An 11,556-nucleotide genomic window follows, 5' to 3' on the forward strand; every position below is an offset into this window, starting at 1 on the left:
AGAAAGTGCGGCTGAACCAGGAGATACAGATATGCAGACATTCTGCACCATTTCAAGAAAATTGGTATTCTCACCTAACTGGCTGGACAGATTTTTACTGAAAGGGTGCAGTATGAGAACAAAGAATCCTAAATAAGCAGTGCTGGGCTGCCAATCACTATCTTCCCCACAGGGTGATAGGAAACAAACCTACTTCATAACAAGAGCATCTGCTCTAGTGAAAGGAACCACGAGCTGGCAAAAACTGGACATTCACATCACTTCTAACCCTGTAGGTTTCAGAGAGCTGTGTCTTTGAAAGCTTCTTTGTTCAGTAATCCAACACACATTCTTGTTCTGTGGGAGGCAGTTTCTGGTGTTACTTTAGAAAAAGCATATTACATAAAGCCATACATCTTCCCTGCGGGTTTTTGCATCCCTATTTGTTTTGGCACCAGGCAGCTTGGTTATATAGGATTTTGATCAAGCACTGTAAGTCTGTAAAGTTAAACATACCAATCTCTCTCTTTACACCTGACAGCTAGCTTTATGTCCTGAAGGTTTTCTTACTTATCTGTAGAGCACCTGCCAGTATACTCACCACCAGTCAGCTTATCTCAAGCTGTCAGTGACAGAATCTCAGCTGTCTGGATACCTTCCATTAGAACGGAAAACTGATCAGTTATTATGTTGGCAGGACATGCCATCCGATAAAGAAGTGCAACTACACAGTCTGCGTTAAATGGATTTTCTTGAAAAGTTAAATTAGAAATTCTTTGTCTACCTAGTATCTCCATGACTGGCCACAGGTTTGAAATGTAAGTTCTGAGGCCCAACACCTCCACCTTCTGGGCCATTACATAAGATATGACAAAGGTCACAAACGACTGCTACTGAGCCTACTTCAGTATAGCACAGGAAACATGTCATACCTTGCGCAACAGAGTCAGACTGCACATCCCCATCGTAGTTCTTGCAGGCCCAGACAAAGCCACCTTCAGATTTCAGGGCCTGAGCAACCATGTCATCAATGAGCCTATGCTCATACCAGATTTTTTTGGCCTCAAACTTGGACTTGTATTCTCTGGAAAATAAAAACCAGAACACCTTGACATACAGGTAAAACCACAGATTGCACAATTTGTGCAAGTAATTGTGTATAGTGAGGTGCATAGAGACAAGAGTAAAAAAAAAAAAACTTAAATTTTTTTTTTTTTTTACTCTGTTTTTTTCCTTGCTTGCTTTGCTAGGCCACCGCAAGTCTGCTTCAGAATCACAGAGGAGCCCACAGAGAATTAGGGGAGATGAATGCCACAGCCACATTTAGAAGAGCTTTAAACATTGAGTACTGTGTCCTGCAGAACAAGGGAGACTGCAATGGAAAGCATGTGCCCCCCCCCCAGAAGTGCTGCTGAGCGTCTGAAAACACTGAATTAACTGTAGCAGCTCACAACGCTGGAGAGGATGTTCCTGCTGCAGACTTATGGACTGTGGTAGGAAGTATACAACTATGCTAGTTACCTGTCATAGATCTCTTGGAAGATGTCTTTAAAGCGGCCATCGTATCTCTTCAGGATGGTGTTCTTGGTGCTCATGTAGAGGGGCCAGCCTTTAGACAGTGCCATTTGGAAGGAACTGTGGGCAAAATCCTTGATAGACTGGTCCAGATTGTACATGCCCATGGCTACACCACCACAGCCTGTTAGTGGAGGAAGCACAGATAGGAATCAACTAGATTTAGTTTTGGTTAAGGATTTGACCGTCTCCCTCACAGCACACTCTGGCAGGCAGGCTGGTGTTACCCCAGTTCTTAATTTAAGGCTGGTTCTTTCAGGAGAAGATTCACTTTGCACTATCAGCTCAAAGCTCCAGCAGTTCTGTGATGCATGGATAGGAAGGTGGTTTTGTTTTACAGCTAGGTACATCTTAATACTGTGATCTAATACCCCTAAGAAGTTTCTTCTTAATCCAGCCTAAGCAGCAAAACTGACAGGAGTGAGTGTGCTTGAACTCCTGCTAGCCAGATAAAGAATAGAATATTTTTCTATCAAAGCAGCAGCGGTTTGCTCTCATTCTAAGTGCCTTGTACCTTCAGGATTTGACTGCTCTGCAGAACTAACTCCAGCAGTCAGAGTTTGCTTTGCCTAGCTCAGGTAAACAAGTCCCCACATGTATTCCTGCATCTTTTCAGCGTGTGTTTGGCCTACCGTGCAGCTTTGTTTCACCTGCTCAGGCTCGCTTCCAGCAAGTTATGGGAAGAATATGCCAGTCATCAGGGTGCAAGGGAAAGTCCTGAGAAGGCTCTGAGAAGCTATCACCACTCACATGACTTAGACTACGTAATGCAGATGTGTTAGCAGCCTGAATGGAAGTGCCTTAAACTTACAGCCCAGCTCACCTGGGGGAAAGCAGCATTCAGATCACAGGAGAAGCTGATTGTGGGTGAAAGTAGGGTCTAGGGCTTCATGAAAAAGCTCTATCTTCAGAGGACAGCTCTTTGTGTTTCTAGTGAAAAGTAGATACCATGTATTTAATTTTAAGCACCTCACTACCGTCACCTCTCTAGTTTCTTTTACAGTGCCTTTATCAGGATCTTTGCTCTGGAAACACCACAGATTTTTTTTATTTTTAAAAATACCCTTTCCTAATATCCATTTGTCCCTACCTCCAGATGGTTGTTACTATATGGACATGCGTGCAGAATGAGGAGGGGAAGCCAGAGGAGGTTTATCTACTCAGCAACATAGCAAGGTCATTTAAAGTTGATATTGGCAGGGAATGAAATTCCTGTTACCAGCAAAAATACACATTGTCCCCCTGCCTCCTTTAGTGAGTCAAGGACAGAACAGGGTCTGATCAGCTACAGACTGTCCTCTGAAGCTATGATTTCATAGTTTCTGGGTGACAGCTATTAAGTTTTATTCAAATACTTATTTGCACATACCTAAAAAAAAAACCCCTTGTTGCAATCATACAATCCTACTGCCTACTAAAATTTCTTGATTCGGTGTCAAGGTTGAACATACTAGTATAGCAATAGGACAAGCTTCCTTTATGCATTGTGGAGATACAATGGCACAACAATTATCTGTGGGGAGGGGAGTTCCTCCAGAGCAACAGCAGTAATCTGCCATCTTGCACTTCCTTGCTTTCTGCTCACTGATGCTACACAGAGCAGTGAATCAGACTGACAGCTGGAACTGCCAGATGTCTCCAGTACAGGCTCACCAGTCACCTGTCAAATGAAAACAGATTAGGACTGGCAGTGAAGCAGGTGAACTCCAGACAAAAGGCTGTGCAGCAACAGATAGCACAGATTTAGGCTCCTGTGAGCAAGAATACCAGACAAATCAAGTATTACAAAAGAGGGTCATATGGCAGTCTTGGTACCTGTTTGCCAAGCCAACTGCATGCAAACCAAGATTCTGTGGTTTACATTGATGTATTAGGTCTTTGTAGCTAGAAACAGAACACTGCACACTCACATACATAGGTCACCATACGGCTTCAAATCCTGAACCCTTTGATCACTGATAGGCAGTAGAGATAACGCATGTGATGTCTTCCTGAATCCTGCCCCTAGAGAGACACCCTGGGTTCTAGCAATATGTGTGTAATTGTTTTCACAGGACAAAGCCCAGCAAAGTCAGGACGACTCCTCCTGAGCCTAGCAATTTCTACAACCAGCACAGCAATATTGCTAGGAGGAACACCAATACCTTTGGGACTGCACCTGTTAAAAGTTAAGAGCCTACACAGTCAGGAGCATCCTTGTCAAATCTCCTTTCCACCTTGCAGAGTAAGTGTCAGTTCTCATTTCTATTGAAAAAAAAAGAAGGAGACTGCTTAAGAAGGGTACAAACTAGAAAGGTAAATAGAGCTGTCCTGGTTTCAGCTGGGATGGAGTTCATTTTCTTCCTAGTGGCTGGTATAGTGCTGTGGTTTGGATTTAGTGAGAGAGCAATGTTGATAACACACTGGTGTTTTAGTTGTTGCTAAGCAGTGCTTACACTAGGCAAGGACTTTTTCAGCTTCCCATGCTCTGCCAGGTGCACAAGAAGCTGACAGGGGACACAGCTGGGACAGCTGAACCCAACTGGCCAAAGGGGTATTCCACACCCCCATATAACATCATGCTCACTAAATAGGCTGGAGGAAGAAGGAGAAAGTGGGGGATGTTCATAGTGATGGTGTTTGTCTTCCCAAGTAACCCTTACACATGATGGAGCCCTGCTTTCCTGGAGATGGCTGAACCCCTGCCTGCTGATGGGATGTAGTGAATGAATTCCTTGTTTTCCTTTGCTTGAGCGTGCAGCTCTTGCTTTACCTATTGAACTGTCTTTATCTCAACCCACAGGTTTAACTTTTTTTCCCCTGATTCTCTCCCCCATCTCACTGAGGGCAGGGAGTGAGCGAGCAGCCATGTGGTGTTCAGCTGCCTGCTAGGTTAAACCACAACAAAAGCCTAGCAAGACAGACCAAAACCAGAAAGAATTACACCCAAATTGTTCTCAAATATATCTCCCCTTAGGTTAAGCCATGTTTAGATAGCAAGTTTCTCTCATCAGAGCAAAAAATATACATGCCACTACCAGAGTCATCATACAAGGAGCGTGACAGGTGGCCAGTCTAGTATGGTTGTGTGTTTGATATGCCTCTCTGATCCCAGGAAGATTCCAAGGAACTTTCAGTACTTCCCAGATAAAGGAAGGTGGTCCAGACTTTCTCCTCCACTCTTCTTCAAAGTCATATTTTACCATCAAACATATCTGATTTCAAGGTTGAATTAAAGATACCAGTTTTAATCACAACTTGGAGATAATACCTACTTTCAAAGTTGTGGACCAGATATGTGACTGGTTTGCCTCCATCTTCTGGAGTGTAGGTCATCTCTACTTTTCCAGGCCCAGGTACCACAAAATCAGTTGCTCTGTACTGTTAAAAAAAAAAAAAAGTTGCCATGATTTTATCTATTGGGAGGACAGAACCGTAATAGACAACTGACATTTGGGAGGGTAGGGTGCAGAAAAGCATAAACAGTTGTACCAAAAACCCCATTGAACAGACTCTGTTTACTCAGCCATGTGGTCATCAGTTTATTTTACTACAGATTAGAAAGACAAGTAGTCAAAAGTCTGCCTGTTTCAAAAGATATCTTCCTCTTTAAGGGAAAAGGCTTACAGGTTCATGGGCCCCATCAATTGGCAGATTATGTATTTTTGCAGATGCACTGAAGTTTTAAAGTGCAAAGTATCCAGAGTGTTGTGTGGTCTCTGAGTAGAAAGACTCCTCTCCCTGCCTCTGAAAAAGTAATTCATATCACAATTACTGATCTCATGAATAAAGGGGAATCATACAGCACCTTAACCAAAGCCATTATTTCTGTCCAACATACGACATTTGAAAAGCCAATCTGTAGTAAAAGTTCTTTGAATTCTGTAAATGGGTACACATTTTGCTCCTCTGAGCTACACAGACTCAAAAGAAGAGCCAACATGTACTTCCAAGTTTTTAAATGGCATCTCATCTTCCCAACTGTCCTGAACAGTACTATTTAACATTACATTTCCTTGAAATTGCGTCATTCTTTTTCATGTAGTTTCCCTTCTATTGAGCAAGTCTGTTCCCTGAGCTGAAGTTACAGAAGTGTCTTGCTCATATGCCCTTTACATATTCTTACATTATTCCTTTCACTTTAATCTCATACTTTGGCAGGGTTTCAATCCTCCCTCTTAATCCATTATTTCCTATTATTATTTTGACCTTCTCAATTATTCAGTACTGTTAAGAATGTAGAACCCCAATCTTTTCTAGTGTCAGGGCTGTGCAATTATTTTCCTCTGGGAAATATTTTTTTCCCCCCCTCAGTTTGTGGGTTTACCCATCTATTTAAGCACTTGGCTCTTCTAGAAGACTTTTCTTTTGTCATGTTTGGCTGCTTTACAGTGTATCCATACCCATGGAGAACAGTATGGTTGATTCTTGTCCTCTGGGCTGCCCAAAGGCCACTACACTGAGTGTCATGCCAGGGCTTTCCATGGCCTTGTACTGCCTCTGCCAGGAGAGCTCTGATAAAGGATGTTTCCCTACTTTGATACCACGGTCTGATGTGCCCAGTATGAATACCAACTCTGCAGGAGTGCTGTGCATGTAAGTTTAAGATGCAGATCACAGTTTAAAAAAACCCAAACAAAACCCAAAAGAAAACAAAAACATACCCCCACACAGAAAGCAACTTTGCCCACTTCTAAAAACCACTCACTCAGATCCAGTTTTGCTGTGAGCAACATTTGCCACCAAAAAGTCCTTCTGAGAAGCAAGAAGATGGACAGTGTAAAGTGTAAATTTTCTGAAGATATTGCTATGTAGGGAGGAGGGTTCTGCAGAGGTGAAGAAAAATAACTTGGAGGAGTTACACCCTGTGTTTAGGTACAGACCTATCTAACCCAAGCGCAGACCCCTGAATGCTGTTTTATACAGCTACACTGTCTAAGTAAGAGAGGCATGAACCACGTTATCCCACACTTCATCAGGTGCTATACAAAGTGCTGGCAAGCACCCACTCCGAGGTGGAGTGCAAGGAATAAAGCAGCAGCACAGGGATGTCTAAGTCTTTGTAGCTCTATATCAGTCAGGGCTAAGCCTGTTCAGATAAAGAGAGGGGTAAGCACTGAAGTGACTCACTTGATCCCCATAAGCGTGACGGCCAATGACAATGGGTTTCACCCATCCAGACACCAGCCGGGGAATGTTCTTGCAGATAATAGCCTCCCTGAAGACAGTGCCACCCAGGATGTTTCTAATTGTCCCATTGGGAGACTTCCACATCTGCTTCAGCTTGAACTCCTCCACTCTTTTCTCATCAGGAGTGATGGTTGCACACTTTATGCCAACGTTGTATTTTTTTATGGCTTCAGCAGCTTCCACAGTTACTTTATCATTTGTAGCGTCACGATGCTCAATGCCCAAGTCATAGCTGTAACAAACCCACAAAGATAGTCAGAACTGCTCAGGACATTTGTTTGTGTCCAACAGGAAAGAAACCAGACCCCATATGTGCCTGTGAGTATAGTTCCAGCTCCCTGCCATAACTGAAGTTATCCCTCTTCCAGTGCAAAGGCTGCTGGAGTGGAAGAAAACATAGGCTCATATACTGATACTTCGGCTTCTGGTAGGAGGCTGGAGAAAGTACAGCTTCAGTTTATGTTTGAGGCTCTCTGCCAGCGTGGGACATAGCCAGTATCTCCTCTGCCTTCCCTTCTGAGCTTCCTGGCAATGGAAGCTTTCAGTCTAATGGTATGGAGCAGCACAATCCCCAGATGAATATGGGCCTTTATTTCAAGCCTCGTGCTGAAGGTTCTGGCTTCCTTTGTATACTAAGCATATGAAGCTCTGGCAGCAAAACTGCCAATATTCCTCTCAAACAGTCAGAGGAAGCACGTTTCCCACACTCACTGTTTTAATAGCTTTTGGAGAACAACGGGTGCCCAGCATGGGACAGCCCTGAAGCATAGCCAGCTGTACATGAATCTAGCCATTGTGCTGCCTCAGCCAGGGGTCTGCTTGCCCTCCTCCCACCCCTCTTTGAAAAGGGATGTTCTCCAGACTGTATGCATGTATTATACTGCTGGGTTCCTGTTTGCTTGCTTCTCAACACCAGCAAGCAGAAAGCCTGATGTAGGTGGCATACAAATAACTCCAGGACCAGGGGAAGAGGTCAGACTAGTGGGTTTAATAATGGCAGACACCACTGAAGACCTCTGTCCACATGGCTAGGAGCAATGCAGCTGGATAGTTCTCTAATAATTATAGCTCAGTGGCTAGAAAGGGAAGAGATTATTTGTTCTGCTTGACCAATGCTGTAGATAGCATGTCCTTTTTGCCATACCAGCTGCTAGTATTTGTTTTTTCCAGAACAGAGTGTAGGAGTACAGCCTGGGCTCAGGGAATAATTGCAACAGTTAGCTCACACTCCCAGCAGCAGAGCTCAAGTTTACAGGCACCAGGGCAGAGTCTGTGCCCTACAACCACCCTTTTGCCCTCTGGGCAAATCTTCAAACAGATGGCAAGAAGCCATAAGCCTGCTCAGAGTCCACAGATGCTAGGCTTCAAGTCAGGGAGTGGCTGAAACACCCCAATTTTCTAATTGTTTAGGCTGCAGGAAGCCACACAGATTGCCTAGGTGCTGGAAAGCCAAGGCATCAGAGATAAAAATGCAGACCATGTCTGTGAGAGACCTTCTTAAAGGTACAGTATGGAAAAAGCTAACTTACAATTAAGCATTCCCTGCTTACCTACTATGAGGAACCCCAGAAGGGCTGCCAACAGACTTTGACAAAATATCTTCACCATAAGCCCAGCATTTCCAGAGTACCTAGTGAGGCTGGCCCTTACCAGGGGAGCCTGCTGGGAGCTTTACCAGTGTAAAAAGGGCTAGTGAGCCTCTCTGCACTAGTGCAGGAAGTGCTATAAGGCTCTCAGTGTTAAATGAAACATGATCAATGCCTAATGACACATGCAAATTGCAGTACAAAGTGGCTGTGTGTCATAAAGAGCCATTACCTGTGCAAATCCAGATCTACATAAGGAAAAATCAGCTTTTCTTTAATCAGTTCCCAGATGACCCGCGTCATCTCATCTCCTTGCATCTCCACAACGGAGCCTCCATGGATTTTTTTAGACATCTTGAGCTGCAACAGACATAAAAACCCCAAACTAAGTTAAAAAACTGCCAATACATATCACCAATGCATGCATCCTGCATTTTTACAACACAACTAGAAGAGAGGTACTAACATAGCGTACAGGGTCTCTCCTAAAAATCTTGAAAACAACCACAGTTTATCCCTAGTTTCATGCTAACTGGCATTTTATATATAAAATATATATAAAATTTTATATATAAAGCCCCAGGCCCTAGGGAGACCTATTCGAGGATGAAAGTAAAGGTTAATATCTGAGATTTAAGGGTGTGTGTTTAAGGTCATGAGCTTTAATTATGGTTGGATAGAGGAATTTGAAAGCAGGACCACACTCTTGCCCCAAACTCCAGAGAAATAGATGAGCACTGTTTATTTTTAGATTTCGTGAGTTCCACTCCAGTTGCCAGTTTCTCACCCTTTTTCTGAAAAATGGGGGTTAATGGACATTATTTTAAGAAGAGTTCATATTGCCAGCACTATTAAGATTAATACATTGTCAGCTTCTTTATTAGCTTCCTTCCCCGGGAAGGAAGGAAACAGGAACAAAAATCCAAGCACCACATCAAGAGTACTTTCTCCTGGCAAGCTTTATTTCTGCTATTAAAATAAATACTGGACAGATTTGTTTTCTGTATGGAACAGCAGTTTCCCAAGGTATTGGTTCACAAAGTCTCAAAGAATAAACCTGAACTCTGTCCTTCTATTTGCACTTTGTTCTTTAACAAAAAACACCACCACAACTGAACTGCTCTAACACAGTGCCCTGCTTTCTAACAGCCAGTTTCTGGGTTCTCAGCTCTGATTATGCAAGAGCTATGACTTGGCAAGTTCCTCCTCCCAAGACAGCCCCGTTCTTGTATGGAGCTGTTAGGATACTACAGTGTTAGGATGCTACAGACACCAAGATACTACAGACACCAAGCCCTTGTGCCTGAGGCCACAGTCGCACAGACACTGAGGTCCATGAATGGGGGGGATCCTACAGTACACAGAGTCTATTCATCCAGATGAAGTTATTCAGAGGCTTGAGGTTTGCCATGCAAGGGCCCCAGGTTACAAGCACATGTGGAGACTGCTCCCTGGTTCCTTTTTTTGATTAAATTAACTTGTGCTGTATTTCCAAAATCCAATCCATTAAACATTTTTAGTCTGGGAAGAGAATAAACTTTCTAAGCTATGTTCTAGCTACTGCATCAAGCTTTTCCAAACTTTTTAAAGAGCAAGAATAAAAAAAAAAAGTGAAATGAGGTTGTGAATTTCTGAGACTCTATTTACTATGAACACATAAACTTGAGAAATTAACTAGTCCAAGGCACTTCTATCCCAAAGAAAGATAATATCTTTGCTTATATCACTCTAGTCCTCGTGGAAAACTTCAACTTCACTTGACCACACTCTGTCTGAACTCAGTTTATTTATGAAAGTATTTTGGGCCCAATTTTCAATTGTGGCTATCAATTGTGTCCTTATCCAGACGGATAAGGACTGTATCACAATCCCGTGGTCTAGGCGCAGGATTACTACTCATGCGACTTCAGTTTTGCTTTTCACACTTACACAGCCTGAAAAACAGTCCATTTAAGCCAAAATGTATGCAGACACCCACCTACCATTGCTTGTTTTGTGGTTTGGTCCCTACTTAAATAAGACAAATGAGACTACATCAGACATAGCAATAGGTTTTGCAAAGCTGGCTTCGGACCTATATGGCGCTGCTGTCACAAGGGGAACACAAAGCTACATGAGATGCACCTCCACTGAGCTACATTTCCACCAATGTGTGGAAATAGCAGTTTCTTAAACAACTCTGACAGCATCCTATGTGTTTGTCTGATCATGGCCCCAGTACTTTTCCCCTCCTCAAACACTGATGTCCCCAGTTTCTCTATGCACAGGGGCAGTACTGCAGCAGCATTCTTCTTATGCACGCCAGAGTCAACACACCAAGAGGTTCCTCTAGAGAGCACATGTTCCCTAGATTTCAACTCTTTCTGTCACTCTTCCCCTTTGATTTTATACTCTCCAGAACTGCCAGAAGTCAGCAAGGCCTTTCTCCTACAGCAACCCTTCTTTAAATACACTTAACCCAGGCATTTAGCCAAGGCAGCTTAGAAAAAAACTTTGTGAATTTCCCCAAACCCCCTTGGTCCTCAGGAAGGGCTCAGGGCCTACAGTCTGTTGCAACAATCCTTAATTCAGGTTTACGAAGATGATCTCTTCAGATCAAGCATGCTCCCAGGCAGCGCAGTGCAGATCGTTGTCGCTAACCGGGATCTTGCCTGCACTTGTTTGTCGGCTGCATCGCCCTCATCCAGGCAGCCAGCCCGTCCCCGACAACGCGACTCAGGCTACCTCTCCTGGCACAGGTGGAATTTGCCGACCAGGCCGCGGGCTGCAGCCGGTGCCACAGCTGAGGCTGAAACCCCGGCACCGGCAGGGCCTGGCCGGCGCGGCAGTCAGCGGGAACGCTGCCCCCAGCCCGGGAGGGCCGCCCTGGGATACGCGAGGGGCCCCAAGCGCGACCGGCATTAGGTGACGCTACAGCCTATTAAGAGATAGCAGGATTGCGAGGGGAGAGAGCCCAGCCCCGGGCCAGGGAGGCCGAGTCCGGGGTGCAAGCACCCCCTCAGCTCCCGGGGCGTCTTCGGCGATATCTGCAGCGGGAGGGGGTGCCGAGCGGGCAGCCTGCCGCGGAGCTCCCGCCCCGATCCGTCAAAAAAAAAAGCCCTTAAAACACAAACCCACCCTCTCGGGGCCCCTCCGCAGGGTGGGGGACGCCGCGCCCAGGAGGGGAAGGACAAAGAGCGCGGCCCCCCGCGGTGCGGAGCGGCACGGCCCCACCCCCCTGCGGAGCCCTAGGGCGCCGAGCCCCGTT

At 44.8% G+C, this 11,556-nt stretch overlaps 1 protein-coding gene across 1 annotated transcript in view; it reads right to left on the bottom strand.

Annotated features, from left to right (window-relative positions):
- Nucleotides 1-8,686, bottom strand: part of IDH1 (isocitrate dehydrogenase (NADP(+)) 1) — an 11,712-nt gene extending 3,026 nt beyond the window's left edge. Inside the window, exons 1-5 of the mRNA XM_009637490.2 lie at nucleotides 8,542-8,686; nucleotides 6,664-6,955; nucleotides 4,809-4,914; nucleotides 1,501-1,678; nucleotides 912-1,063 (exon numbers count right to left, since the gene is read on the bottom strand). Coding sequence (XP_009635785.1) covers nucleotides 912-1,063; nucleotides 1,501-1,678; nucleotides 4,809-4,914; nucleotides 6,664-6,955; nucleotides 8,542-8,663 — 850 coding nt within the window. The 5' untranslated portion in view covers nucleotides 8,664-8,686. The remainder of the gene's footprint in view (nucleotides 1-911; nucleotides 1,064-1,500; nucleotides 1,679-4,808; nucleotides 4,915-6,663; nucleotides 6,956-8,541) is intronic.
- Between the last annotated feature and the right edge of the window lie 2,870 nt (nucleotides 8,687-11,556).

The sequence above is a fragment of the Egretta garzetta genome, unplaced genomic scaffold, assembly GCF_000687185.1.
Source record: "Egretta garzetta isolate BGI_Z169 unplaced genomic scaffold, ASM68718v1 scaffold474, whole genome shotgun sequence".
Classification (NCBI taxonomy): domain Eukaryota; kingdom Metazoa; phylum Chordata; class Aves; order Pelecaniformes; family Ardeidae; genus Egretta; species Egretta garzetta.